A 27,036-nucleotide genomic window follows, 5' to 3' on the forward strand; every position below is an offset into this window, starting at 1 on the left:
CCTAGTTCTCTCTGTCTCATCCCGGGCATAGTCAGAACACCTGGGCCGCGAGGGCTTCGCTTGGCTCTGGGTCGGAGGCGGGGTGGTGGTGATCGTAAATCTGAAGTACTGTACTTAACCCCTCTGCACACTTCCAATAATAATGACGATAATAATAATAACATAATAATAGTTCTCATTAAGTTACTACGTGCCAAGCCCTCTACCGGGTGCTGGGGTGGATGAGAGATAAACAGGTGAGTCACGATCCCCATAATAATAATAATAATAATAATAATAATAATGTTGGTATTTGTTTTTTTTTTGGTTGGTATTTATTAAGCGCTTACTATGTGCAGAGCACTGTTCTAAGCGCCGGGGTAGATACAAGGTTGTCAGGTTGTCCCACATGAGGCTCACAGTCTTCATCCCCATTTTACAGATGAGGGAACTGAGGCACAGAGAAGTTAAGTGACTTGCCACAGTCACACAGCTGACAGGTGGCAGAGCCGGGATTCAAACCCATGACCTCTGACTCCCAAGCCCAGGCTCTCTCCACTGAGCCACGTGGCTTCTCTATCCATCGATTGTGTCTACGAAGTGTCATGAGGATGCGGATAAAGCTTCACGGCCTACTCGTGGGCTCTTTAAGAAGCAGGATGGCCTGGCGGATAGAGCCCGGGCCTGGGGAAACAGAAGGACCTGGGTTCTAATCCCAGCTTTGTCGCTGGTCTGCTGTGGGACCTTGGTCCGGGCACTTCCCTTCTCTGGGCCTCAGTTACATCGTCTGTAAAATGGGGCTGAAGACTGAGCCCCACGTGGGACCTCGTGATGACCTCGTATTTACCCCAGCGCTTAGAACGGTCCTTGGCACATAGTAAGCGCTTAACAAATAGCAGCGTGGCTCAGTGGAAAGAGCCCGGGCTTGGGAGCCAGAGGTCCCGGGTTTGAATCCCGGATCTGCCACCTGTCGGCTGTGAGACCGTGGGCAAGTCACTTCACTTCTCTGTGCCTCAGTTCCCTCATCTGTAAAATAGGGATTAAGACTGTGAGCCTCATGTGGGACAACCTGACAACCCTGTATGTACCTTGGTGCTTAGAACAGTGCTCTGCACATAATAAGCGCTTAATACTAACCCCCAAAAAACCACCAAATACCAACATTATTATTATTATTATTATTATTAAGTACCAGCATTCTAAGCCCGGCTCTGCCGCTGGTCTGCTGTGTGACCTTGATCCAGGCACCTCCCTTCTCTGTGCCTCAGTCACATCGTCTGTAAAATGGGGATGAAGAGTGTGAGTCCCGTGCGGGTCACGGATTGGGTCCAACTTGATTTCCCGAAAAACTCCTTATCGGCGACTTTAAAGCCCTCGGTCGGCCCTATCTTAGCTCTCTGATCTCCTACTCGAGGCCAACCCGCACACTCAGCTCCTCTGGGGGCAGCTTACCGACCGTGCCCCCGTCTCGTCCATCGCGCCGCCCATGCCTGTCCCACACCCTCCCTCAGCCCGCAACTCCCTCGCCTTCCACATCGGCCCCACCACCGCTCTCTCCACCTTCAAAACACTATTAAGGTGACGCCTCCTCCAAGAGGCCTTCCCCAACGAAGCCCTGCTTCCCCCTGCTTCCCCCTGCTTCCCCCTGCTCCCTCTCCCTTCCGTGTACTTTATGCTCGTCAATCAGTGCCCTTTTAACATTTGACATTTGCCCCAACCCCACCACCCTTTATCTACGTTCCTTTAATTTATACGTTATAAATCACTTATCCGTGCGTATTAATGTCCGTCTCCTCCTCTAGACTGTAACCGCATCAAGGGGCAGGGAACGTGTCTGCTCATTCTGCTGTATTGGACTGACCCAAGGGCTTAGCACAGTGCTCTACACATAGTAAGCGCTCTGTAAAAACCATCTTACCTCGGGGCTTGGCGAAGTGGATAGAGCCCGGGCCTGGGAGTCAGAAGGTCATGAGTTTCCAATCACAGCTCTGCCACTTGCCTGCTGTGCGACCTTGGGCAATCACTTCTCTGGGCCTCAGTTTCCTCATCTGTAATATGGGGATTGAGACTGTGAGCCCCACTTGGGACGGGGACCGTGTCCAACCCGATTTGTTTGTATCCACCACAGTGCTTAGGACGGTGCCTGGCACATAGTAAATGCTTAATAAATGCCATAATGATTTATTATCATTAGTTCCTGGCACCTAGTAAGTGCTTAAAAAATATGAGAATCTAGAGGGGAGAGAAGAGGAATTTGAAGGGAGGGGAGGAGGGAGGGGAAAGGTATTATTATAATGATGGTATTTCTTAAGCGGTTATTATGTGCCTAGCCCTGTTCTAAGCACTGAACACTGTTCTCAGCACTGTTCTAAGCGCCAGCATTGTTCTAAGCACTGAGCACTGTTCTAGTTCTTGGCACCTAGTCAGAGCTTAAAAGTATATTAGAATCTAGAGGAAGGGAGAGAGAAGGGGAATGTGAAAGGAGAGGGAGGAGGAGCAGAGGGAGGAGGGAATGGAGAGGGGTTAGGAAGAGAGGCAGAGAGACAGAAAAGCAGAGACACAGAGAGGCAGGGAGGCGAAGAGATGGAGGGGCAGAGAGACAGTGTGGCAGAGAGGCAGAAGTAGAGAGACAGAGCAAAGCAGAGAGAGACAGAGTGAGGCAGAGAAACAGAGAGATAAAGAGGCAGTGAGGCAGAGAGACTGGGAGACAGGGAGACAGAAAAGCAGAGAGACAGAGAGATAGAGAGACAGTGAGGCAGAGAGACAAAGAGAGAGAAAGGCAGAGAACTAGAGAGACAGAGAGGCAGAGAACTAGAGAGGCAGTGAGGCAGAGACAGAGAGATAGAGACACAGTGAGACAGAGAGGCAGAGACAGACAGAAAAGCAGAGAGACAGGCAGAAAAGCAGAAGAGACAGTGAGGCAGTGAGAGAAAGAGAGAGAAAGGCAGAGAACTAGAGAGACAGAGAGGCAGAGAACTAGAGAGGCAGTGAGGCAGAGACAGAGAGATAGACACAGTGAGACAAAGAGGCAGAGAGAGACAGAAAAGCAGAGAGACAGAGAGACAGAGAACCAGAGAGGCAGACAGAGAAGCAGTGAGACAGATTCATTCATTCAATAGTATTTATTGAGCGCTTACTATGTGCAGAGCACTGGACTGAGTACTTGGAATGTGCAATTCAGCAACAGAGAGACTATCTGCCAATGACGGGCTCACAGGCAGAGAGACAGAGAAACAGAGAGGCAGAGAAGCAGAGAAGCAGAGAGACAGAGAGGCAGTGAGACAGAGAAGCAGAGAGGCCATGAGACAGAGAGGCAGTGAGACAGGGAGACAGAGAGACAGAGAAGCAGAGACATAGAGAGACAGAGGCAGAGACAGTGAGACAGAGACAGAGAGACAGAGCAGAGACACAGAGAAGTAGAGACACAGAGGCAGAGAGACAGTGAGACAGACAGACAGAGAGACAGGAGGCAGAGAGACAGGGAGGCAGAGAAACAGAGAGACAGAGAAGCAGAGAGAGAGAGGCAGAGGGACAGGGAGACAGAGAGGCAGTGAGACAGAGAGACAGAGAGTCAAGGAGGCAGAGAGACAGGGAGACAGAGACACAGAGAGACAGAGGCAGAGACACAGAGACACAGAGGCAGAGACATAGAGAGACAGAGACACAGAGGCAGAGGCACAGAGAGACAAAGAAACACAGAGAGACAGAGGCAGAGAGACAGAAGTAGAGACACAGGAAGACAGAGACACAGAGAGACAGAGGAACAGAGAGATGGAGAGACAGAGGAGCAGAGAGACACAGAAGCAGAGACACAGAGAGACAGAGGCAGAGAGACAGACAGAGGAGCAGAGAGACAGAGAGGCACAGAAGCAGAGACACAGAGACAGAGGCAGAGAGACAGACAGAGGAGCAGAGAGACAGAGAGGCACAGAAGCAGAGACACAGAGAGACAGAGGCAGAGAGACAGAGAGGCACAGAAGCAGAGACACAGAGAGACAGAGGCAGAGAGACAGAGAGGCACAGAAGCAGAGACACAGAGAGACAGAGGCAGAGAAACAGAGAGACAGAGGGGCAGAGAGACAGAGAGGCACAGAAGCAGAGACACAGAGAGACAGAGGCAGAGAAACAGAGACAGAGAGACAGAGGGGCAGAGAGACAGAGAGGCACAGAAGCAGAGACACAGAGAGACAGAGGCAGAGAGACAGACAGAGGAGCAGAGAGACAGAGAGGCACAGAAGCAGAGACACAGAGAGACAGAGGCAGAGAAACAGAGACAGAGAGACAGAGGGGCAGAGAGACAGAGAGGCACAGAAGCAGAGACGCAGAGAAGCAGAGACGCAGAGAGACAGAGAGCAGAGACACAGGGAGACAGAAAGACAGAGGCAGAGACACAGAGAAGCAGAGACACAGGGAGACAGAGGCAGAGAGACAGAGGAACAGAGAGACAGAGAGGCACAGAAGCAGAGACCCAGAGAGACAGAAGCAGAGACACAGGGAGACAGAGACCCAGAGAGACAGAGAGGCACAGAAGCAGAGACCCAGGGAGACAGAGACCCAGAGAGGCAGTGAGCCAGAGAGGGGGCAGCGGAGAGACAAAGAGTGAGAAAGGAGGCAGAGAAGGTGTAGGCGAGGAGAAGGCCGGTGGGGCGGTGGAGCGTGGGGAAGGCCTGGCGTCGCTGTGGGGGCGGTGCTGTCCCTTTAAGGTTGCCCCGGGCGACGGGGGGAGGATTGACGTCACGGTGCGGGCGCCGATTGGGCGCGGCGGGGGCCGTTTCCGGCGGGGGCGGGTGGCGCCTCACAGGGGGCGGAGGAGCCCGGACCCGACCGGACCCCATCGCTCCGCTCCGCTCCGCTCCGGGGACGCCGACATCCTCCTCCTCCTCCTCATCATCTATCTTTCTCCTCCTCCCCGCCATCATCATCATCGCCGCCGCCGCCGCCGCCGCCATCGCCTCGGGGTGAGTAGGCGGCCGCCCCGCTCCCGTCCCCTCCCCTCGCCGCCCCTCCAAGATGGCGGCCGCCGAACCCGCCGGGACCCGGATGGAGGAGAGGGAAGGGGGGAGGAGGGGGGGAGGGGTGGCGCCCCGGCTCCCCCCCCCGGCTTCCCCCCCCGGCTTCCCCCCCCCCCCGGCTTCCCCCCCCCCCGGCTTCCCCCCCCCGGCTTCCCCCCCCGGCTTCCCCCCCCCGGCTTCCCCCCCCCCGGCTCAGAGGGGGGCCGGGATTGGTCGGAGGTCGCGGGTTCCAATCCCGCGTCCGGTCGAAGGGGTGAGCGGGGGGGGGGGCAGACGCCCCCCCCGGCCTCAGTTTCCCCCTCTGGAAAAAGGGGTGGAAACGGCCACCTCCTCACCTTTTGTCTCCCCCAGCGCTTAGAGCAGGGCTTGGCACACATTAAGGCTTCACCGATGCCAGCATGATGAGGATTGTTTGCCTGCGGGGTGACCTTGGACAAGTCACTTCCCCCGACCTCAGTTTCCCCACCTGGAAAATGGGGTGGAAACAGCCACCTCATCACCTTCTGTCTTCCCCAGCGCTTAGAGCAGGGCTTGGCACGCAGGAAGCGCCTCATCAATACTGGCATTGTTAGGATGGCTTCCCTGCTGGGTGACCTTGGCCACGTCACTTCCCCTGGCCTCAGTTTCCCCATCTGGAAAATGGGGGTGGAGACGGTGAGCCCCGCGTGGACAACATGATCACCTCGTATCTCCCCCAGCGCTTAGAACAGGGCTTGGCACACGGTAAACGCTTCACCAATGCTAGCGTTATTATGATTATTTGCCTGCGGTGTGCTCTTGGACAAGTCACTTCCCCCGGCCTCAGTTTCCCCATCTGGAAACTGGGGATGGAAACGGCCTCATCACCTTCTCTGTCCCCCAGCGCTTAGAGCAGGGCTTGGCGCACAGGAAACCCTTCACCAATGCCAGCATTATTACTATTTCTTGCCTCCTGGGTGACCTTGGACAAGTCACTTCCCCCGGCCTCAGTTCCCCCATCTGGAAAATGGGGATGGAGACCGTGAGCCCCACAGGCGACAACCTGATCACCTCGTAGCTCCCCCAGCGCTTAGAACAGGGCTTGGCACATAGTAAAGGCTTAACAGATACCATCTTTATTAGTAGTAGTAGCAGCATCATCATTACTTGCCTGCAGTGCAACCTTGGCCAAGTCACTTTCCTGGGCCTCAGTTTCCTCCTCTGGAAAACGGGGGACAGCCTGATTACCTTGCATCCACCCCAGTGCTTAGAACAGTGCTTGGCACCTAATAAGCGCTTAACAAATATCATTATTATGTCTTCCCCTCCCCCAGTCGTCCTTTCCACACCCCTTCGGGGGCTTTTCGGGTTTCTTTTTTTTGGTGGGGGGATTGGGGAGCGGCTGACTTCATGTCGGGCACTGCGCTAAGCACTGGGCTGGGGAAATAACTATTATGGTATGGGTTCAGCGCTTACTATGTGCTGAACGCTGAGGCGATTGCACAGTGATCAGGCCGGCCCATCTAACGAGAGCAATAATAATAAGTGCTTACTTTGTGCCGAACGCTGCTCACAGCGCTGAGGTAATTGCACGACCCTCATAATCAGAATAATAATTATAATAATAGGGATGGTATTTGTTCAGCGCTTACTATGTGCCGAACGCTGAGGCGATTGCACGGTAATCAGGCCGACAGCAATAATAATAAGTGCTTACTTTGTGCCGAACGCTGCTCACAGCGCTGAGGTAATTGCACGGCCCTCATAATCAGAATAATGATGATGATGATGATAATAATAAGGATGGTATTTGTTCAGCGCTTACTATGTGCCGAACGCTGAGGCGATTGCACGGTGATCAGGCCGATAATAATAATAAGTGCTTATTTTGTGCCGAACACTGTTCACAGCGCTGAGGTAATTGCACGGCCCTCATAATCAGAATAATAATTATAATAATAGGGATGGTATTTGTTCAGTGCTTACTATGTGCCGAATGCTGAGACGATTGCACGGTAATCAGGCCAATAGCAATAATAATAAGTGCTTACTTTGTGCCGAACGCTGTTCACAGCGCTGAGGTAATTGCACGGCACCCATAATCACAATAATAATTATAATACTAGGGATGGTATTTGTTCAGCGCCTACTATGCGCTGAACGTTGTTCTCAGCGCCGAGGTAGATGCACTGTAGTCAGGCTGTCCCACGTAATGATGATAATAGTGATGGTATCTGTTAAGCGCTCACTATGTGCTGACCGCTGTTCTCAGCGCCGAGGTAGCTGCACGGTAATCAAGCCGGCCCATGTAATGAGGGTAAAAATAGTAATAAACGCTTACGATGAGCCGAACGCTGTTCTAAGCACTGAGGTAAATGCACAATCATCAGGCTGTCCCACATAATGATAATAATAATAGTGATGGCATTTGTTAAGCGCTTACTATGTGCCAAACGCTGTTCTCATTGCTGAGATAGCTGCACGGTAATCCGGCCGGCCCATGAAATGAGAATAATAACAGTAATAAGCGCTTACAATGAGCCGAACGCTGTTCTAAGCACTGAGGTAAATGCACGATCATCAGGCTCTACCACATAATAATAATAATAATAGTGATGGCATTTGTTAAGCACTTACTATGTGCAGAACGCTGTTCTCAGCACTGAGGTATCTGCACGGTAATCAGACCGGCCCATGTAATGAGAATAATAGTAATAAATGCTTACTATGAGCCGAATGCTGTCCTAAGCACTGAGGTAAATGCACGATCATCAGGCTCTACCACATAATAATAATAATAGTGATGGCATTTGTTAAGCTCCTACTCTGTGCCGAACGCTGTTCTCAGCACTGAGGTAGATGTAAGATAATCAGGCTGGCCAATGTAATGATAATAATAATAATAGCGATGGCATCTGTTGAGCGCTCACTATGTGCCGAACGCTGTTCTAAGCGCTGAGGTAGGTGCACGGTAATCAGGCTGTCGCACGTAAGGATAATAATAATAGTGATGGTATTTAAGCGCTTACTATGTGTTAAACACTGTTCCCCGCACTGAAGTAGATGTATGGTGATCAGGCCGTCCCACATAATGATCATAATAATAGTGATGGTATTTAAGTGCTTAAAATGTGCCAAACGCTTTGCTAAGTGCTGAGGTAAATGCACGGTAATCAGGCTACACCACGGTAGGATAATGATAGTAATAATAATAATAGTGATGGTATTTGTTCAGCGCTTACTATGTGCCAGGCACTGTACTAAGCTCTGGAGAAGATACAAGCAGTTGGACGCAGTCCCCGTCCCACGTGGGGCTCACGGTCTCCATCCCCATTTTGCAGACGAGGTCACTGAGGCCCAGACAGGTCAAGCGACTTGCCCAAGGTCACACGGCAGACAAGTGGCAGGCAGAACAGGGATTAGAACCCACGTCCTGAGATTCCCCAGCCGGGGCTGTTTCCACTAAGCCATGCTGCTCCTCGAGCTCATCTGGTCAGGATGTGAGACCGGTCCCCGGGTTGCAGATGAGGAAACTGAGCCACAGAGGAAGTGAAGCGACTTGCCCGGGGTCACACGGCAGACGGGTGAGCTCGTTGTGGGCAGGGAGTACGCCTCTGATGTTAGATTGCACTCTCCCAAGTGGTTAAGACAGTGCTTTGAACACAGGAAGTGCTCAATAAATACGATTACTACTAATAATAAGGGGGCAAGTCTGGATTAGAACCCAGATCCTTCTGACACCCAAGCCCCTGCTCTGTCCACGAGGCCACGATCCTTGTCGAGCTCCACCCTGCCCTGCCAGTAACAACAATAATAGTAATAACTGTGACATTCGTTCAGCGCCTAGACTACCCAGCCCTGTGGTAAGCACTGGGGAAGGCAGTTCGAACTCAGCCCCGTTGTCCAGTCTGAGGGAGGGGAGAGATCGGGTAGCCCCACTTCGGAGATCATAATAATGTTGGTATTTGTTAAGCGCTTACTAGGTGCAGAGCACTGTTCTAAGTGCTGGGGTGGATACAGGGTCATCAGGTCTCACAGTTAATCCCCATTTTACAGAAGAGGTAACTGAGGCACAGAGAAGTGACTTGCCCACGGTCACACAGCTGACAAGAGGCCGAGCCGGGATTCATGAAACCGAAGCACGGGAAAATCAAGTCAAGTGACTTTCTCGAGGTCACACAGTAGGCAGGGCGGAGATTCGAACCCAGGTCCTCTGACCCACTCCGCTTCTGCCGCTGAGGCAGCCGCCCTTTCTCCTCATTTTCCTTTCGCGGGCTGATTCCCGATCAATCGGTAGTATTGATGGAGAAGTCCCTCTGAGGGGGAGCCTGACACCGAACACTTGGGAGGCTACCGGAAGCGCTCCATTCATTCATTCCGTCGTATCGATCGAGCGCTTACTGGGTGCAGAGCACTGGACCAAGCGCTTGGAATGTAACAGAGAGAGACAATCCCCGCCCAACACGGGCTCACCGGGTCCCGAGGGCTCAGCGGAAAGAGCCCGGGCTTGGGAGTCCGAGGTCATGGGTTCTAATCCTGGCTCCGCCGCTTGCCGGCTGTGTGACTTTGGGCAAGTCACTTCACTTCTCTGGGCCTCAGTGACCTCATCTGTAAAAGGGGGATGAAAACTGTGAGCCCCACGTGGGACAAACTGATCACCTGTATCCCCCCAGCGCTTAGGACAGTACTCTGCACATAGTAAGCGCTTAACAAACACCAACATTATTATTATTATTATTATGCTTCTGGGGGGTATGATCAAAAGGAGACCCAACCCCTGTCCTCTCCTGGGCACCCCGGTCTCGCAATTTCTTACAGTGTTGCGAACGCTGTTCTAAGCGCTGAGGAAAATGCACGCTAATTAGACTACGCCGCGGTCTGATGATGATGATAGTGATGGTATTTAAGCGCTTACTGTGTGCCAGGCACTGAGGCAAATGCACGGTAATCAGGCTACGGCACAGGATGATGATAATAATAGTGATGGTATTTAAGCGCTTACTGTGTGCCAGGCACTGAGGCAAATGCACGGTAATCAGGCTACGGCACAGGATGATGATAATAATAGTGATGGTATTTAAGCGCTTACTGTGTGCCAAGCACTGTACTAAGCGCTGGGGTAAATGCACGGTAATCAGGCTACGCCACAGTATGATAAAAATAATAGTGATGGTATTTGTTAAGCGCTTACTGTATGCCAAGCACTGTACTAAATGCTGGGGTAAATGCACAGTAGTCAGGCTACGCCACAGTATGATGATGATAATAGTGATGGTATTTAAGCGATTACTGTGTGTCAGGCACTGTACTAAGCACTGAGGCAAATGAACGGTAATCAGGCTACGGCACAGGATGATGATGATAATAGTGATGGTATTTGTTAAGCGCTTACTGTGTTTCAGGCACTGTACTAAACGCTGGGGCAAATGCCCGGTAATCAGGCTACAGCACAGGATGATGATGATGATAGTGATGGTATTTGTTAAGCGCTTACTGTGTTTCAGGCACTGTACTAAACGCTGGGGCAAATGCACGGTAATTAGGCTACGCCATGGTATGATGATGATAGTGATGGTATTTGTTAAGCGCTTACTGTGTGCCAGGGACTGTACTAAGCGCTGGGGTGGATACAAGCAAACAAGAAAGGCATAAAATGCCTTTCCTCCTCCCCAGCACAGCGTGCGGCTCTTTCTGCCGCCGCCGCCAGGCCAGTGAGCCGTGTCCCTGAAGCAGATCGTCCAGCGGAGCGATGTTAAGCCTCCGCCGGCGGCGCGTCCTTTGCGGCGTCGGCAGCTCTTCTCCCGCTCCCGAATGGTTGCCGGTCGTGGCGGGCCACGCGGCAGGTTTACCGTCCTCACTAAATCTGCCACAGAAGCGACAAATGCCGGGGAATCAAGGGCTGAAAAAAGCAATGCACAATTCCATCGCCGGTCAAACTCTATGGGGGTCATTTCCTAGACCTGGAGATTTCGGAAGGAGAGTGTCCCGGATAATATTTATTACGGCCACCCGTGGGTTCATCCCGGGTTCAGCTGCTGGGCGTGCTTATTTATTTATTTTTTTGTTAGCATTTTGGTGTTGGGTCCTACTTTTGACTAACATTGACATTTGGCTCTGTGGTTTGTCGTGCTTGGAACCACCAAAGACAAACACGTCTCGTCGAGAACTTCAGCTCCGCCTTATAATCACTGAATGCATTTTGGGGTTTGCCATTTGTACATATATTGTGGATAATAGATCTGGTCCGCCATGCTTTTTTGGTCACCTAAAATGACTTCGGTCTCTAGTCCGGTTCTTAACCCTCATTGGATATGTGGTCCGACCGGCTTTTTAAAGAAAAAAAGAAATCATTTTTAATGTGACTTAATTTTTTTTATTTTTTAACCTACGGGGTATTTTTGGTAGTGACCCGTGCCTCACGTCTCGGGCTGTTACTGAAAAAGTGTGATGCTTTTTCCATGAGCTGTAATCTGTTCTGCTGTCGTGGAGCCATGGGGCTTCTCTTGGACAGTTAATTAGACTACTTATTATTGACCTTTACCTTGAGAGTTGTCGAAACAAAAGCAGCAACAGTGTAGAACATTAGAATGATACTGGGGTTTAATTAATTTTTACCTGCCTTCACTCTAAACTTTGTGTGAATTATGCCTTATTAATAACATCAGTTGTCTGATGGTTTTTAGATGTGGAACTGATGATAATACACTTTGTTCCTAAGTGACCTCCCTCCTAATTGACCTATTACTCTTTTTGTTATCAGGAGGATATGATTTAGAATGACAGAGGGTTTTATCTTATTTAGGTTTTTGTGATTAAGCCTTTAAAGGAATCTCCCTTTTTTCTATTAACCCCACAGTGCTTGGCACATAGTAAACACCTAACAAATACCATTAAAAAGAAAAAGAGATATAATTGGTAGATTGGTTAGGCATCAGTGCACTCTTAAGTCCATAATGGCAAGGTAGTTAAATTGTTAATGACCCATCAGCTCTACCCACTGTATTTGTGTCTCAGGGCATCTGTCGACATTTAAAGCACTGCTTAGGTCTTTTCCTAGCAAACACATGAACGTTTAATGTTTTTCTATTGAACCCCTATGAGTTCTTCAAGTTGGAGTAGTGCCGGTCCTCCGGTAAAAGATGGCCAGCAGGTGTAAGCTAGCTTCCCATTTGGAGATGCCAAAATAAGACTCCACGTTCCCCTCTTATTTTCTTTTAATTTTTTGTTTTTTCCAAGTCATTGCCCTTCTAATTGACCAACTGGAAACCACACCCTAGTGGCCTGGGGAGCTCTCATTGGAATTGGAGATGCAGGAAGTAAGTCGCAGGCATTTTGGATCGTACCTCTCTGATTTCGCATAGCGCTAACTCGGGGCCCCCTGAATTTCCCCCGGCCCATTGAGCCAGTGCGCTTCACCGTGATTTCTCTGGCTGGGGACGACCAGGCGCGGCTCCCCAGCGGCTCAACTCCGTAGCAACCCAGGGGACTCTAGGGACTCCACTCTGTCCCAGGAGCCAAGTCGGCTCCCTCCAGTCATCCCTCTCTGCCCACGGAGCCCGAGGTGTGCCTCGGGGACTGGATAAGCAATTCTTATTATTTGGCAGAACCGTGCCCGTCGCCCTCTTTGAGGCCCCCTCCCCGCTGCAGGCACCTCTGAGAGACGGAGACCTAGCTCACCTAAGGCCGGGCGGAATGGCCCCCTCGGTGCCTTATCCTCGCGAGTCGGTCAGAAGTGGGGCTGGTGGGCAGCCGACGGAAATGTGCCTGTGTGTCTTGTAGATAAAAACAATGGCCTCGGGCAGCTCCAGCAGCGAGGAAGAGCGCAGCCTCCGAGAGTGTGAACACTATGTCCAGAAGCACAACATCCAGGCGCTCCTCAAGGACTGCATCGTGCAGCTGTGCACCTCCCGGCCCGAGAGACCCATGGCTTTCCTGCGGGAGATCTTCGAGAAGCTGGAGAAGGTAACGAGAAACCCAGCGAGGGGGGGAAAGCTCAAAAAGTGCTTCTTCCCACCTGTCTTACGATCCCCAGTTGAGGGTGGCGCCATCTTTGATTTCACCGAATGTGCACAGTGAAGTGAAAGATGGCACCAACCAGGAATTCTCCGGGCCCATGCTCCAACTAGAGAAGCATAACTTTGGATACCCAGGGCATCCTTAGTTTACAGCCCTCATTTTCGGCACATCACTGGGGTCGTAAGAAAGGGAGAAAGGCAGGACGCGGCTCTATTTTGCCCTCTGAGCTTCTGTGCTCGGGTCTAAGGATTCTTCCAGGTTAGAGCCGTGGCTTGTCGAGAAGACCCGAGAGGGATTTTACGCCATCGGCTCCAGTTTAGACCTGGAGGAACGGGTTTCTGGCAGTCAGAAAAGCATTCTTGACCGAGAGGGAATGGGTCTGTTTGGTGGTAGGGATATTTCTGTAGATTCAGGGGGTGGGACAATCTCTCCTAATAAAATCTCATTTGGTCTATAATCTGGGGAAAGAGTGGAGCCTCTGGCCAGTAACTGCACCCGCTCGTCAGCCCCCTAAAGTGCACCAACTAGTCAGTAAACTTTCTCTGAGGCGCTTTTGATCTACTTCCATTCCGAATTGGTAAACAAATCCCCGAAGTACCATCTTCGGATGCCAAAAGGACAAAAAGCTGACTGCTCGCTGCAGAAACAGACTTTTTACTCTAGCTGCAGAAGTGAAATAATGCTTACCGTTCTACTACTACGCACAGTGTTCTTTACGATTCAGAAGATAAGTTAGGGAGGGGACTTGAATGACTTTTCAAAGCTCTCTGCTTTTTATTCCCTGCCACAACTCAGTTTAGGTGTTTAAAACCAGTGGCTCGACTCCTCCACTGTCAAGAAAGATGGAAAGTTGACAGCCCACTTCAGCTACAGAAATGAAATAATGCTTACCAATCTAATATCAGGATTGAAACTCATAACTCAGAAGATAAATTAGGGAGGGGACTTCAGGGAATTTTCAAAAGTTGCTAATTTTTGACCCCCTACACGAACCAGTTTGGCATGTTTAAAACCAGTGCCTGCATTCCCCCGTCACTCTAAGGGTAGTAGCGCACAAGTGCTGGTGTCTGTGAAAAACACTACAGAAGCAGAGTTCAGTGACTCGAGATCAAGGCAGGGAACCTAATTTCTCAAAGACCGAAGACGTTGTTAGAATTTGCCTGACCAGGTTGAAGCTTTCCTCTTTTTACCAAAGCCATAACAGCGTGACTTGTAAATGAGTAACTTGAAAATGATCAGATCCAGGTCCAGAAACATTTTCCAAGTTTTTTTTTTTTTTGAACCGTTATATCCAGATCAACCCACATGACCCCAAAGAATTGCCGGGTTGGGGGTGGGGGACTGGAGAGGCTCTCTTACTGATGGGTTCCTGAGAAGTCCCCGGAGCCGTACTGTGGAAATGACACACTCTGGATGAGTGGTTTTCGCCTGGTGGATCTCAGCACGTCTTTGTCACTTACCGGTTATCGTTGATCCTTTAGGTAATGAGCTTCATTCTAGATGCTGTCATTTTACAAGGTGCGGGGGGGGAACAAAAACAAAAAGCATGAGTAACAACATAAAGAGTAATATCTATAACAACCCGGAGCACCGAGCCCTCTTCTTAGAACACTTGGCAAGGTCCTGTGCATTCCCCCTTTAAATCATCGAGCGCTTACTCCTGTACTGAGCGCCTGAATTTCCACTTCTCCCTTCCTCTTGGCCATCAAAAGAGAAGAGGAAATATTTTGTGTTTCACGAGAGAATCCCCGTGTGTCTGAAGGAGCATCCTGAACCACTGAGGGCCACGCGACAGACGTATTTTGTCTCTCTCAGGAGGAGGCCAAACAGCTCCAGAACCTGCAGAAAGCAAGCTCCCGTTCAGATTCCCGCGAGGACGAGATCTCTCCCCCGCCTCCCATGAACCCAGTGGTCAAGGGCCGGAGGCGACGGGGCGCCATCAGCGCCGAAGTGTACACGGAGGAGGATGCTGCGTCCTATGTCAGAAAGGTAGCTCACGGATTCACGTCGCGGGGGAGGTGGCTTGGGCGAAGCCGTCTCGGCGTCGGCGTTCAGTAGATCCCGTTGCGTGCAGAGCACCACGCTGAGGGCCGGGGAGAGTACCACGGAGGGCGGCAGACACGGTCCTGTGAGCGGAGGCCCGGCTTTGGCTGGTCTCGACTCTCAAACTGTTGAATTAGAGGAGCCCTGGGCTACGCTGGGCGAACCGGGAACCGGTTTCCCGTTCAGATCCATCGGTGGGTTTCAGTGAGCATCGCCCACCTTGTTCGGAGCGCTGTCCGAAGCGCTTAGGATGCTAAAGGCGAAAGACACAATCCCTATCCTCAGGGAGCTGACAAGCTAACAAAGGCAAGGAGAAGTGAAACTAGGCTCTGGCTCCTCTCCTGCTGTATGGTAATTTGCAAGCTGGGATTGGGTTTGGAAATGAGCTGCCCTGGACCTAAAGCGCCTCTTGAGAGCACAGCGGGACCTAGCAGAGTCCTGCCCGCTTCCTACCTCTGAACTCCTTTCTTTTGATACAACTTTCTTAGACTGGGAGCCACCCATGGCCCAGGGGCTGTATCCAACCTAATTCACTTGGATCGGCCCCGGCACTTAGAACGACGTTTGACACACAGTAAGCGTTTAATAAATGCCATGACCCCCCACCCTTGAAAAAAACCAAAAAACAAAACTGTCATGTGGAGTTGTGGTATTTTTTAAACGCTTTCTTCCCAGGACGGTAGTAAGCGCTGGGGTGAATGCAAGCAGATCGGGTTGGGCACAGGCCGTGTCCCACGTGGGGCTCACGGTCTTTACAGGTAAGGTAAACTGAGGCAGAGAGAAGTTAAGTCATTCACCTAAGGTCACACGGTAGACAAATGGCAGAGCTGGGCTTAGAACCCGGGTCCTTTGGACTCCCAAACCCGTGCTGTATCCATTAGAATGCACTGCTTCTCGGTGTAGTTCCCAACCCGCTTTGAATCAACTGCTTCTCATCCTTTTTAAGTTAGCGAATCCCTCCCCGGGCACCAGACCTATACTACAACTTGGGCATAGTCATCAGCCTCTCCCCACACACCAAACCATCGCCATGACCTAATCTCTCAGGTGCCTTCCTTTCAGGGCAGGCACACGGTGACGGCGGGGGCTTTCTTTATCTGCTGTCATCTACAAAACACAACGTCATCTAGGAAGAAATGTAGGGGCGATGAGAATTTTACCCAAAGTTTTCCGGATCCCATAAGGGGCTAGTGTCCGATTTTTATTTTCATGTGATAGGGATGGTGGCCGTCCTGTCTTCCCCCAACAACTCACATTATCCTAGCATCTGCCCTTTCCGTTGCCCTCTCTGCTTTTCTCTACCCACTTCTGGAATTCTCTTTGTTTCTCTCCGCTCCCAAAGGGCCTATGCGATGAGAAGAGCCCAGGGGGTGGCGAAAGAGACAAAAATGAGCTAGAAAACAGCTAAGCAAGGTGCTGGAGTCCACATAGTCCACACACCTTGAGCAAGTTCTCTCTCTTTCTCACCTTCCAGAGTTTAAGCTCATTGTTGGCACGGATCCTATCTTGTACTCTCCCAAGCGCTTAGTGCAGTGCTGTACACACAGTAAGCGCTCAGTAAAGAGCCATGATTGATGTCAGGTTTTCAACGGGATTGAAAAATCTGTAGGCATTTGTGAAACACTAGGCAAATCCAAAGTAAGCGAGTGCCGATAAAAGAGCCAAGGCGACTGTGTTAACGTTGAGATGCCCTTTCAGTCGACTTAGGCTTGATCCCCGGTGGAAATCTTAAATCATCTCAACTCCCTAGGTGATTCCAAAAGATTACAAGACTATGGCCGCTCTGGCTAAAGCCATCGAGAAGAACGTGTTGTTTGCCCACCTTGATGACAACGAGAGAAGGTATGCCCTTATCCGGTTTCGTTCGGTTTTACGATGCCCTCGACTACCTGAGCCAGAGTTCAGAGTAAACGCTCCCCTGGGGAGCAGGCCTGCCGTGACCTCGCAGGGCATGGGGAGGAGAAATGGCGGGCTTTCTGTCCGTCACTCCTGGCCCGACCCCCACACCCACCCGGTGACAATCTGCTAGAGCTCAGCTGGTTCCCACAGAGGCCAGGGACAGGTAGGAGGTCAGGAGGAAAGGTTCAGTAATAAATAATAATGAGAGTGGCAGTACTTAAGTGCTTACCATGTGCCAAGCACTGTTCTAAGCGCTGGGGGACGTACAAGGTCATCAGGTGGTCCTACGTGGGGCTCACAGTCTTAATCCCCATTTTACAGATGAGGCAAAGAGAAGTTAAGTGACTTGCCCAAAGTCCCACAACTGACAAGTGGTGGAGCAGGGATTAGAACCCACGACCTCTGACGCCCGGGTTCTTTCCACTGAGCCACGCTGCTTCTCCTAATAGGGAGACAGAGGTGAAGTCTCCTCACTTCTTACCTTCCCTACCTCCAAGTGAAGAAGTTTTGGGCCACACATAAAACTCCACACCAAAGATATCTGTGAGGAGAAAAGAATGTGGTTGTTGCTGTTGAGGGGAAGGTTGAGATGAGGACCGGTACCCAGATTAGGTTTAGCCTGCATTCACAAATCTCATCGATGTACCGTTTCCGTCGGCTTATGTACTTCCGGCTAAGGAAGATGTAATTTGTTTTTGATGCCTTGATATGTAATAGAAATTACTGGTTATGTCCCCTTTTAGCAAGAGGTGCTGTCTGAGTGAGCCACTGCCTCAGGGAGGCCAGGCTAGCAGCGGAGGGAGGAAGTTGAGGCCTGTGGCTTTCTTCCCCGGCCACCGGGGGATCCAGATCTAGCAAGTTTGTAATTTGCGGCGGCAACAGACCGGGACCTTATCAGGGACCGGCAGCTTAGAGCCTTCCCGTTCCGGGGTACAGTTGTCATCATCCTCCTCCCCACTCCTCCTCCTCCTCCTCTCCTAGTCGGTTCCACTCGGGGAGGGCCGTGCGGGCTACCTGCCTGACACGGGACAAGTAGCCCCCTCCCCAACTGTGCCCTAATTAGTCACCCAAGGAGCGAGGGCTAGAGTGCCTTTGCCCCGATCTACCCCCTGCAGTGGCTACCACACACCACCAGCCCTGGGCCCTAGAGTACATCTTTTAAAGTGACAGGGAACCTCACCTGCAGACACTGCCCTGACACTCTGACGGCAACAGAGAAGGGAAAATCCGCCAGTAGCCACGTTCCCCTGTCAGTGTAAAGTCATTCCCTGAAGTGTAACGTCAGGCATCCTATCCTTGCAGTGATATTTTCGACGCCATGTTCCCGGTTACCTATATCGCTGGAGAGACAGTAATACAACAAGGTGAGTGAGTGAAGAAAATTTCCACTTGATCTTCGAGTTCTCCCTCCTGCCCTGGGCTACCTCCCCCAACGCTGTGGCTGATAGGCTTTCGCATAGGCGGCAAGGAAACAGGTTGGATGTTTCTGTAACCAGAAGTGGAATTTCCTGTAAAGAAATATGGGTGTCTTGTGCCTGAGCCAGCCAGCTCCCTCTTGATGGGCATAGATTTTCTCCCCATGGATCTGATTTTCATCAGATGTACCAAGTCTTACCTGTAATACCCCTGCCCGCTCTCAACACTCTCAACTGCCCAGCTTCCCATCTCACTGGGCCAAACTGAAAACAAACCTCCCCCTGCAGCCATGTGCTTTGTCTTTTTTTTTAAAAAAAAAAAGTCATGAAAACCAGACTGCACAGAAGTAGGAATGATAAGCAATTTGAGATGTTAAGGGCCCTCTAGCTTTTGAGACACAGAACCCTCTGGTATATTCTAACTAGCATGATTGTTTTCATTGAGTCTTGCAACATTCATTGTTACTTCACTAACTTCTCCAGAGTTCGCTCAGGACATTTTGTCCTCTGTGGTTGAAATCTTATCACTCGATCCACCAAAGTAAAATCCTTCACTGGCCAGGAAACACATCCTGTTTCCGTGTCAGCACCTAGCCTAGCATTTTCTAGTCAAGAGTCTTGAACTCACACATCTGCGTGTGAATTCAGGGTCCACGGGATTCGTACGCGATGTCTTCTAATGTCTTTTTTCTTCCCCTTCTGTTTTTAGGTGACGAAGGAGATAACTTCTATGTGGTTGATCAAGGAGAAATGGATGTAAGATTTTAATATTTGAAAAACATGTTTTAATCATTTTCTAAGTCCTTAATGCGATACCTTACTGTCCTCAAACAGGAGGAATCGGGCTGGTGGGGCTGGGTATTTGGACCCTGGAGTCCAAAGCCATCGTAATGGAAATCCTTGCCTTTTCCCCTCCTGCCGTCTGCAAGGGCAGAAGTGCAGTTCACTGGCCTGTGTTGGAATCACTCCTTAGCAAAACAGGAAAGGCATAAACGCTCCTCTTTAGGTGTATGCTGCTATTTTCTCTGCTCTGTCTAAAAAGAGAACTCCTCTTTCCTACCCTGAAACCAAGGGGAGAAATAGAAATGTTCAAATGGCCTTAAGGGTCTTTTTACGTGCGTGTGTAAGAGAGAGGAGGAGAGGGGAGCAGCCTATTAAGATTACTTGCTTTTCAGGTCTATGTCAACAATGAGTGGGCCACCAGCGTCGGAGAAGGAGGGAGCTTTGGAGAGCTTGCTTTAATTTATGGAACACCCAGAGCGGCTACTGTCAAAGCCAAGACAAACGTGAAGTTGTGGGGCATCGATAGAGACAGCTATAGAAGAATCCTTATGGTAAGCCAGTTTCCTTTCGCAATTGGGGATGGAGAGGGAAGGGTCTAGAGCTGTCAGTCACTCTGCTACAGCACCCACAGTCGGCGGTGGCTTTCTTGACCATCTGCCATTTCACCACTTAGCGGTGCCCCAACCGCTAACCTGGCTCCTCTCGAAATGGCGGTAGAGGGGTCGGTTTAAGAGCCCGGAACTCGATTTGTACGATGCATCCCTGCTGTTTGGAGTACTAGTCGCCGTTTAACTCAAGAGCAGCGGGTAGTGGAGCCGACCGGCCGTTGCTCTTCCCCCGGCCTCGCCCGGGAAACAGGTGAGCATGAGAAATCCGGTCCCTCACTTCACGATGTAAAAGCACAGATATCCTTTTTTTGACTATCAGGCCCACAGAAAAGTTTTCCACTGAGGTCCCATTTACTACTTAGACTTTGAACCCCATGTGCCAAGCGCTTAGTACAGTGCTCTGCACGCCGTAAGTGCTCAATAAATACCATTAATAAAGACGTGGGAGGGGGACTGTGTCTGAACCGATTGTGTCTACCTTAGGGCTTGGGCCAGTGCCTGATAAATAGCGCTTAACAAATAGTGCTTTCTATGGTGGAAGCAGCATGGCCTAGTGGAGCACGGGCCTGGGAGTCAGAAGGTCATGAGTTCTAATCCCTGCTCCGCCACTTGTCTGCCAGGTGACCTTGGGCAAGTCACTTGGCTTCTCTGGGCCTCAGTTCCCACATCTGTAAAATGGGGATTGAGACTGTGGGACGGACTGTGCCCAACCCGATTTGCTTGTATCCACCCCAGTGCCTGGCACATAGTAAGCACTTAACAGATGCCATAATTATTATTAAATACCGTGATTATGAAGTTCAGTCTTTCCTAATCGTATTTTTAATTGGCTCGTCTACCCTGGCAGTTTGTCGGAACATGTAAATTTCAGTTTGTGTGTTCCTTTTGCAGGGAAGCACCCTGAGGAAGCGGAAGATGTATGAGGAATTCCTTAGTAAAGTGTCTATACTAGGTGAGTGGGAGGGTTCTGAATTGTATCGCTCATCGTATTGGCACAGTGGCGTTCCGGAGAAGAACAGCCTCGCCGTTCAAAGATGATTCCAGTCTAACAGATAATCCCAGAGATCTACCGACATCACTTAGCTAATCACATAAAGATACCAAAGTAGAAGAGTCCCCGATTGGCCACAGAACTTTGTCATCGGTCCACTCAATTCCTGTCTCTCAAGTGGCAGAAACGAATGGCTTTTCAGTGCCCCGAAACTCGATCAAAAAAGTGCCAATGTGTGTCAATTTAAAACGGTACCTGGTAAAATGCCATTGAGGAGGAGTTGGTGCACCTTCATCGTTGCCATGTCGGAGGTCGTCTAAAAAATGACACAGTGGAAAAGCTGTGGCCTTTCGATTTTCCTGGGACAGGTGGAGTGTGGTGCCCGTTTGGTTCTCCCAGAGACAGGAAAGTTTCATGGAAAGTCCCAAGCTGCAGGTTGGATAATTTAGCAGAACTTAGAATGTAAAGAAGCAGCATAGCCTAGTGAAAAAAGATCAGGCCCAGGAGTCATAGGACGTGCATTCTAATCCCCATTCCACCAGTTGTCGGCTGTGAGACCCTGGGCAGGTTACTCAACTTCTCTGTGCCTTGGCCACCTCATCTGTAAAATGGGGATACCATGAGCCCCATGTGGGACAGGGACTGAGTCCAACCCGATTACCTCGTATCTACTCCAGGACTTAGTACAGTGCCTGGCACAAAGCTAGCACTTCACAAATACCATTAAAAAAAAAAAAGCACACACACCCACCTTTGATTCTTACCTTGCAGAATCTCTGGACAAGTGGGAGCGTCTCACGGTAGCTGATGCATTGGAGCCTGTTCAGTTTGAGGACGGGCAGAAGATTGTGGTGCAAGGAGAACCAGGAGATGAGTTCTTCATTATCTTAGAGGTAAGCAGATTTCTTATCCAGAGGGTGGAAAAAGCGACTTTCATTTGGCTCCTCGAGCTTAGAAACAAATCCCCAAAACATAAAACTGAATGACAAACTTGGATTCCGGTTGGGTTTTGCAACATCTCTGATATAGGAGGATGAATGGCTGGCTGGTTTTTTTGAGGCACTACTGTTTTGAGGGTTGATTTCAAGAGCAGGCAAGGCCCTCCTTAGAGGTAAATTAGAGAAGCAGCATGGATGCCAAGTGGATAGAAGCACATACCTGGAAGTCAGGGGACCGGGGTTCTAATCTCACATCTGCCACTCTCTTGCTGCGTGACTTTGGGCAAGTCATGTGACCGTTCGATGCCGCAGTTTCAATACCTGTTCTCCCGCCTACTTGAACCGGGAGTCCCACGTGGATCAGGGACTCTGTCCCATGTGAATAACCTGTGTCTTTCCCAGTGCTTAAAACAGTGCTTGACACATACTAAGTGCATGAGAGAGACCATTAAAAAAGCAGGGAGCGGGTGAAAACCATCAGAACCCCACGTCCTCCAAAACGTACCCCAATTCAACTGTTGTGCGTATTAATGGGTGACCAAATTGCCGGTTTTCCGCACCGCCCATGTCATCATTTCGAAGAAACTAGTAACTCGGGCAATTCTACGTGCTTCCTGAAGTGGCTCCCTTGGAGGCCGGAACGGTACGGCAGGGAGCCTCGACCCTGCATCCGCACGGCCCGAGGTCCCCGGGGAGCGGGAAGCTGGGAAGGAGGCGGGCTGGGGGGGCCCGAGGGCCCCCTCCCACCCTCGGCCCCGGGCCAAGCCGTCATCCTCGTCGGCGAGCCACGGAGAGGGCCGTGGCTGCCAGCTAAACCCGAGCGGGACCCGGGGCAGTTTAATTTAACCGGCTCCGGAACCACCGGGACCGCCCTGTGCTTGTTTCCGTTCCAGGGCTCGGCCGCCGTGCTCCAGCGTCGGTCAGAAAACGAAGAATTTGTCGAAGTGGGACGGTTGGGGCCTTCGGATTATTTCGGTACGAGGTGCCTTTTGGGCGACAGAGTTCCTCCCCCGGCCAGTGAGCAACGGCGGTCTCTTCCCTCATCCCTCTTCTCGATGGCCTTGGCCTCAGTTTCCCGCACCCCGGGGGGATAAGTGGGAGGCCCCGGGGTTGTTGCTGTCGACCCGTTAGTTTTCCTGCTCGAGAGCGGGTCCCGGCGACGAGATGGCCCACCCCGGAGGGCCGACGAACCGGTCAGCGGCCACGGGGACGCGACTGAGCTGTGTCACTTTGGTAGACCCTTTTCTCGGGTATCCCCGGTCCACCCCGAGAGCCTTTGCCTGCTAGTTCTCCGTGGCCTCCTTTTGTCCCGCTCACTTCCTCCTCCCTCGCTCCAGGTGAAATCGCCCTCTTGATGAACCGCCCTCGGGCCGCCACCGTGGTAGCCCGAGGCCCCTTGAAATGCGTCAAGCTGGACAGGCCCCGGTTCGAGCGCGTCCTGGGTCCCTGCTCGGACATCCTCAAGCGAAACATCCAGCAGTACAACAGCTTCGTCTCGCTGTCCGTCTGAAACGCCGCTCCCCTGCTCGGTCCAGGCTTCACCAACGCAGACTGCTTTCTCTTCTCCATTCGCAGGGCCTCGTGGCCCCTGGCGTTACGGCTTCCTGTCTCTTTATAAATATATATATATATTACATACCTACCTACACACACACACACATATATATATATACACACATACATATATATGTATGTATAAAAATTAGCTTTCATTGCACCGTGTTTAATTTGGAGCCTTAGTTGGAGTGCTCCGCATCCAGTTTAGAAAGAGTTCTGTGGAGACTTGGCTGTTACTGCTTCTCTCTGTGCAGTGTTCATGTTCCAATTCCGGCCTCGGGTGCCAAGTTTTGGGGGGGAGGGAAAACCCCTTTCCCCCACTCCAGACCCAAATGAATCGCCATAGAGTAAGGATGTAACAGTGGAAAATATTTTTTTAATATACATACTTTTCGAATTACTGTCTGCATATTTTAGGCTGTGGTCATAATCTGCTGTATTTCTTGAACTAACTAAACCAAGAGTCGCATTGAGCTCCTTGAAGGTTAAACCGTTTTCTGGGTACTGTAATTCTCGGTGCAAAGGAGAGAGGCGTGGGCCTAAATTCAGAGAGTAGCGGGGAGCAGGGAACAGGCCCACGTCCGTTGGTTTTAATGCAGCTTAAACCGTAGAGTCTTGTGTTAGGAGCTTCGAGAGATTTTGGTCGTCACAGCTTACCCGATTCTCGCCTTTTCCTAGTGATATATCTTGGATTCACAGAAACCGGTCCTAGCCCTCCGGGTCAGCCCCTGACCCGCACTTCTGTTGGGTCTCGATCCCCTCCCCACGCCCTCCCCCACCAGGTCTCCAGACTCGGTCAAAAGTTCTTCGGTTCCAAAATTATCCCGATAAATCATCCCCTTCCACCCAACGAGTGCCAAACGGTAAAGGGGAGCACCGGACCCGGTGCGGGAATTTGAGGCGACCCATCTTCTGATGTTCTTATCTTGCTGCTTTCTGCTTAAGGCGAAGCCCCCGGTTTTCTCCTCCGTTGGCTGGACTCCGGGTTACTCCAGGTTACCAGTGGGCTCTCTCAGCTTCCTTCCACTCATGTGTCCTCCATTCCCAGTAGGTGGGTTGGAACAGCAGTCCTGAAAGCAACACGGAGGCACTTATGGCTTATGTAGGAAATGCGGTTATCTCCTGCTAGATTCAATTTCTCTCACCGATTTTCATCTGTCAGCTGGTGTACGGGTGAATGGGGTGGGTCTACTTTTTGGGTGTTCTTAAGAGCTGGTCAAAACCCCCCATCTTAGTGACCATTCCGCTTGTTTGTCTTAGCGTGATGGTAAAAACTTTTTTTAAAAAAAGTAAAACTTGTTGCTGAGTCTTAACTATATTTCAGTATTTGTCATCTTTGGATCAAAATATATTGTAGTCACACCAGTAATGTCTGACAGTTTAGTTTTTTCACAGAATTCCACAGTTCTGTAGCGTAGACAACTTCGGGTTCATTTGATCCGTAATTGATCTAAAGTAGGGTGGGACCCGGGAATGATGACAAGCATTTTTGCTTTTGTGCAGCGTTTGGCTTTTAAAAAAAAAAAAACAAACCCGCTCCTTCCTACCTTTTCCCTGGTTAAGTCAGGCTGGGTCATCATCCTGCACTGCCGTTGATTTCTACGCGGCTGAGAGAGAAATGGAGGGCTCCAGTCTGCAGAGAGAAGTCTTTAGTTCATTTTGGTATTGGACAAAACCATGGCCGTGGACGGATATTCTCTATTTCTCGCAAGACCGTATCGAACGAGGGCTGTTCACCAGTTCTTTCCTTGGTAGGCAACTCCTTTTTTGCCAAGTTTTTGTAAGTGATGTTTTGATTATCCAGATCTTCTGTTATTTTTGAAGCTTGATTCGGTCCTTGTTGAAGCACCAACAGTATATCTAAACAGGTTATTTAGAAGGCCACAAGAAGCACACTTTGATATTTATATATATATATATCTGTATCCGTACCTATTTAGATGACTATAAAAAGACTTTAGTTTTGCTGCTGACTCATCTCGCGGTTTTCCTCCCTTGTCATTTTCACCTGAAACATTTTAAGGCAAGCCAGTTACGTCTGAGTTCAATATTAATCACCGTCGTAGCTCTAACTTTGTGTGCAACTTCAATATGTCGTAGAAGCCACTGTGGGCGGAGTTCACTTTGGCAAACAGCCAGGGCGCTGGCGGTCCTTTCACCCGGGCCCATTTAGGCAACTGGAGCCACCTCCCGCCCTAGACAGCTAGAGATGGCCAGAGGACCATTTTTGTATCGTTACCCGACTTTCGGTCTGATATACTGTATGTGCTGATCTATCCTATTCCTTTTGTTATAGATTGTCCTAATGGCAGGTCAAGCAATAAAAATGATTGAAATTCTTAAAGGCAATCAGTCTTTTCCTTCTTCCCTTCCCCCCAGTTGCTTCATCCCGGGGGCAGGGCAAGGAGTCGAGGGCTAGGAAGAAAGCGGTGCAGGGACTGTATCTGTTACCGATTTGTACTTTCCAAGCGCTTAGTACAGTGCTCTGCACATAGTAAGCACTCAATGAATACTATTGAATGAATGAAAGCGACAGGGCAGGGAACGGATCGGCCGACTTGTATATCGGACTCTTCCAGGCGCTTGGCACAGGACCGTGTGCACAGAATGCACGCGAGAAATACCGCTGATGGATTAGAGTTAACTCTGGGGGCCGGATCGAATCGGCGGCAATAGAGGACTCAGCGGGTCCGTTGGAAAATTTAATCTGTTGACCAAATGAAGGAGAGGGCGGTCGGATCCACGTCGGAATTTTTTTTTATGATATTTGTTAAGCACTGGGCCCGAGCATCAGCACTGGGGTAGATACCACACCCGTCCTGTGAGACCTTGGTGGGGTTTTGTGAGCTCGGGGAGAACTATTTTCTGTTCCCACACATGACTTAGGCGTAAAGGAGACCCAGAGAAGAAGGTGAGGCCCAGGTGAGGGTTTTTTTTTTCCTTGTGCTTGTCGGGGGGTGGGGAAGGAAATGGGTGGAACGAGCTAATTTTAGTTTTCTATCCTTTCCCCAGAATCTAGGGGTCCAGTGACTTTGGTTTTAATGAGCTCAGTAAATGCCTCTTGAGAATGCAGTGAGAATAAAAGTTCTTGCTTTTTTTTTGTGCTTATCCTACTCCACAGCCTTCCTTCCCTCCATTTGTACCCAGGGTCTTGAGTCGGGGAAGAGCCTTCTTCAAGCAGCATGCGGGTGTCCGGCTCCGGTGTCTGTCGCCTCCCTAGGAGAACATTTCTCCGTTCTCTTTCATTTTCCAACCCAAATGGCCCCACCAGGTTTGGGCCCGTTTTGGGCCCAAGTTGCAGTAGTTGGTAGATATTGTTCAAACCGGACTACCACCCCTTGGTAGTGGGCTGGATTTGGAGCCCCGTGACTCAGTTCATAATAATAATAATAATAGTAATGATGATGGGATGTGCTAAGTGCTTACTATGTGCCGAGCACTTTCTAAGCACTGAGATAGATGCAAGGTAATCAGGTTGTTGGTATTTGTTAAGTGCTTACTATGTGCAGAGCACTGTTCTAAGCGCTGGGGTAGACACGGGAATCAGGTTGTCCCACGTGGGGCTCACAGTCTTCATGCTCATTTTACAGATGAGGTAACTGAGGCACAGAGAAGTTAAGTGACTTGCCCATAGTCACACAGCTGACAGGAGGCAGAGCTGGGATTCGAACTCATGAGCTCTGACTCCAAAGCTCTGACTCAGGTTGTCCCACGTGGGGCTCCCAGTCTTAATCCATATTTTACAGATGAAGGAATTGAGACAGAGAAGTTAAACGACTTGACCCAAGTCACCCAGCTGACAAGTGGCAGAGCTGGGATTAGAACCCGTGACCTCTG

General features: G+C 50.4%; 1 protein-coding gene across 2 annotated transcripts; it reads left to right on the forward strand.

Moving 5' to 3' along the window:
• The first annotated feature begins 4,893 nt into the window (after window positions 1–4,893).
• PRKAR1A (protein kinase cAMP-dependent type I regulatory subunit alpha) lies at window positions 4,894–25,548 on the forward strand. 2 transcript variants are annotated; one of them, XM_029079789.1, is made up of 12 exons: window positions 4,894–4,937; window positions 12,186–12,265; window positions 12,729–12,911; window positions 14,781–14,954; window positions 16,759–16,850; window positions 18,210–18,271; window positions 19,032–19,078; window positions 19,498–19,656; window positions 20,605–20,665; window positions 21,476–21,597; window positions 22,536–22,617; window positions 22,980–25,548. In XM_029079789.1, the coding sequence occupies exons 2-12, from the start codon at window positions 12,257–12,259 to the stop codon at window positions 23,150–23,152; spliced, it is 1,164 nt and encodes a 387-aa protein (XP_028935622.1). In that variant the 5' UTR covers window positions 4,894–4,937; window positions 12,186–12,256; the 3' UTR covers window positions 23,153–25,548. The 2 variants fall into 2 exon arrangements, with proteins under 2 accessions (XP_028935622.1, XP_028935623.1); XM_029079790.1 differs by lacking the exon at window positions 12,186–12,265 and having other exon boundaries at window positions 4,901–4,937.
• Window positions 25,549–27,036: the final 1,488 nt, after the last annotated feature.

This window comes from Ornithorhynchus anatinus, chromosome 15, assembly GCF_004115215.2.
Source record: "Ornithorhynchus anatinus isolate Pmale09 chromosome 15, mOrnAna1.pri.v4, whole genome shotgun sequence".
Lineage (NCBI taxonomy): Eukaryota > Metazoa > Chordata > Mammalia > Monotremata > Ornithorhynchidae > Ornithorhynchus > Ornithorhynchus anatinus.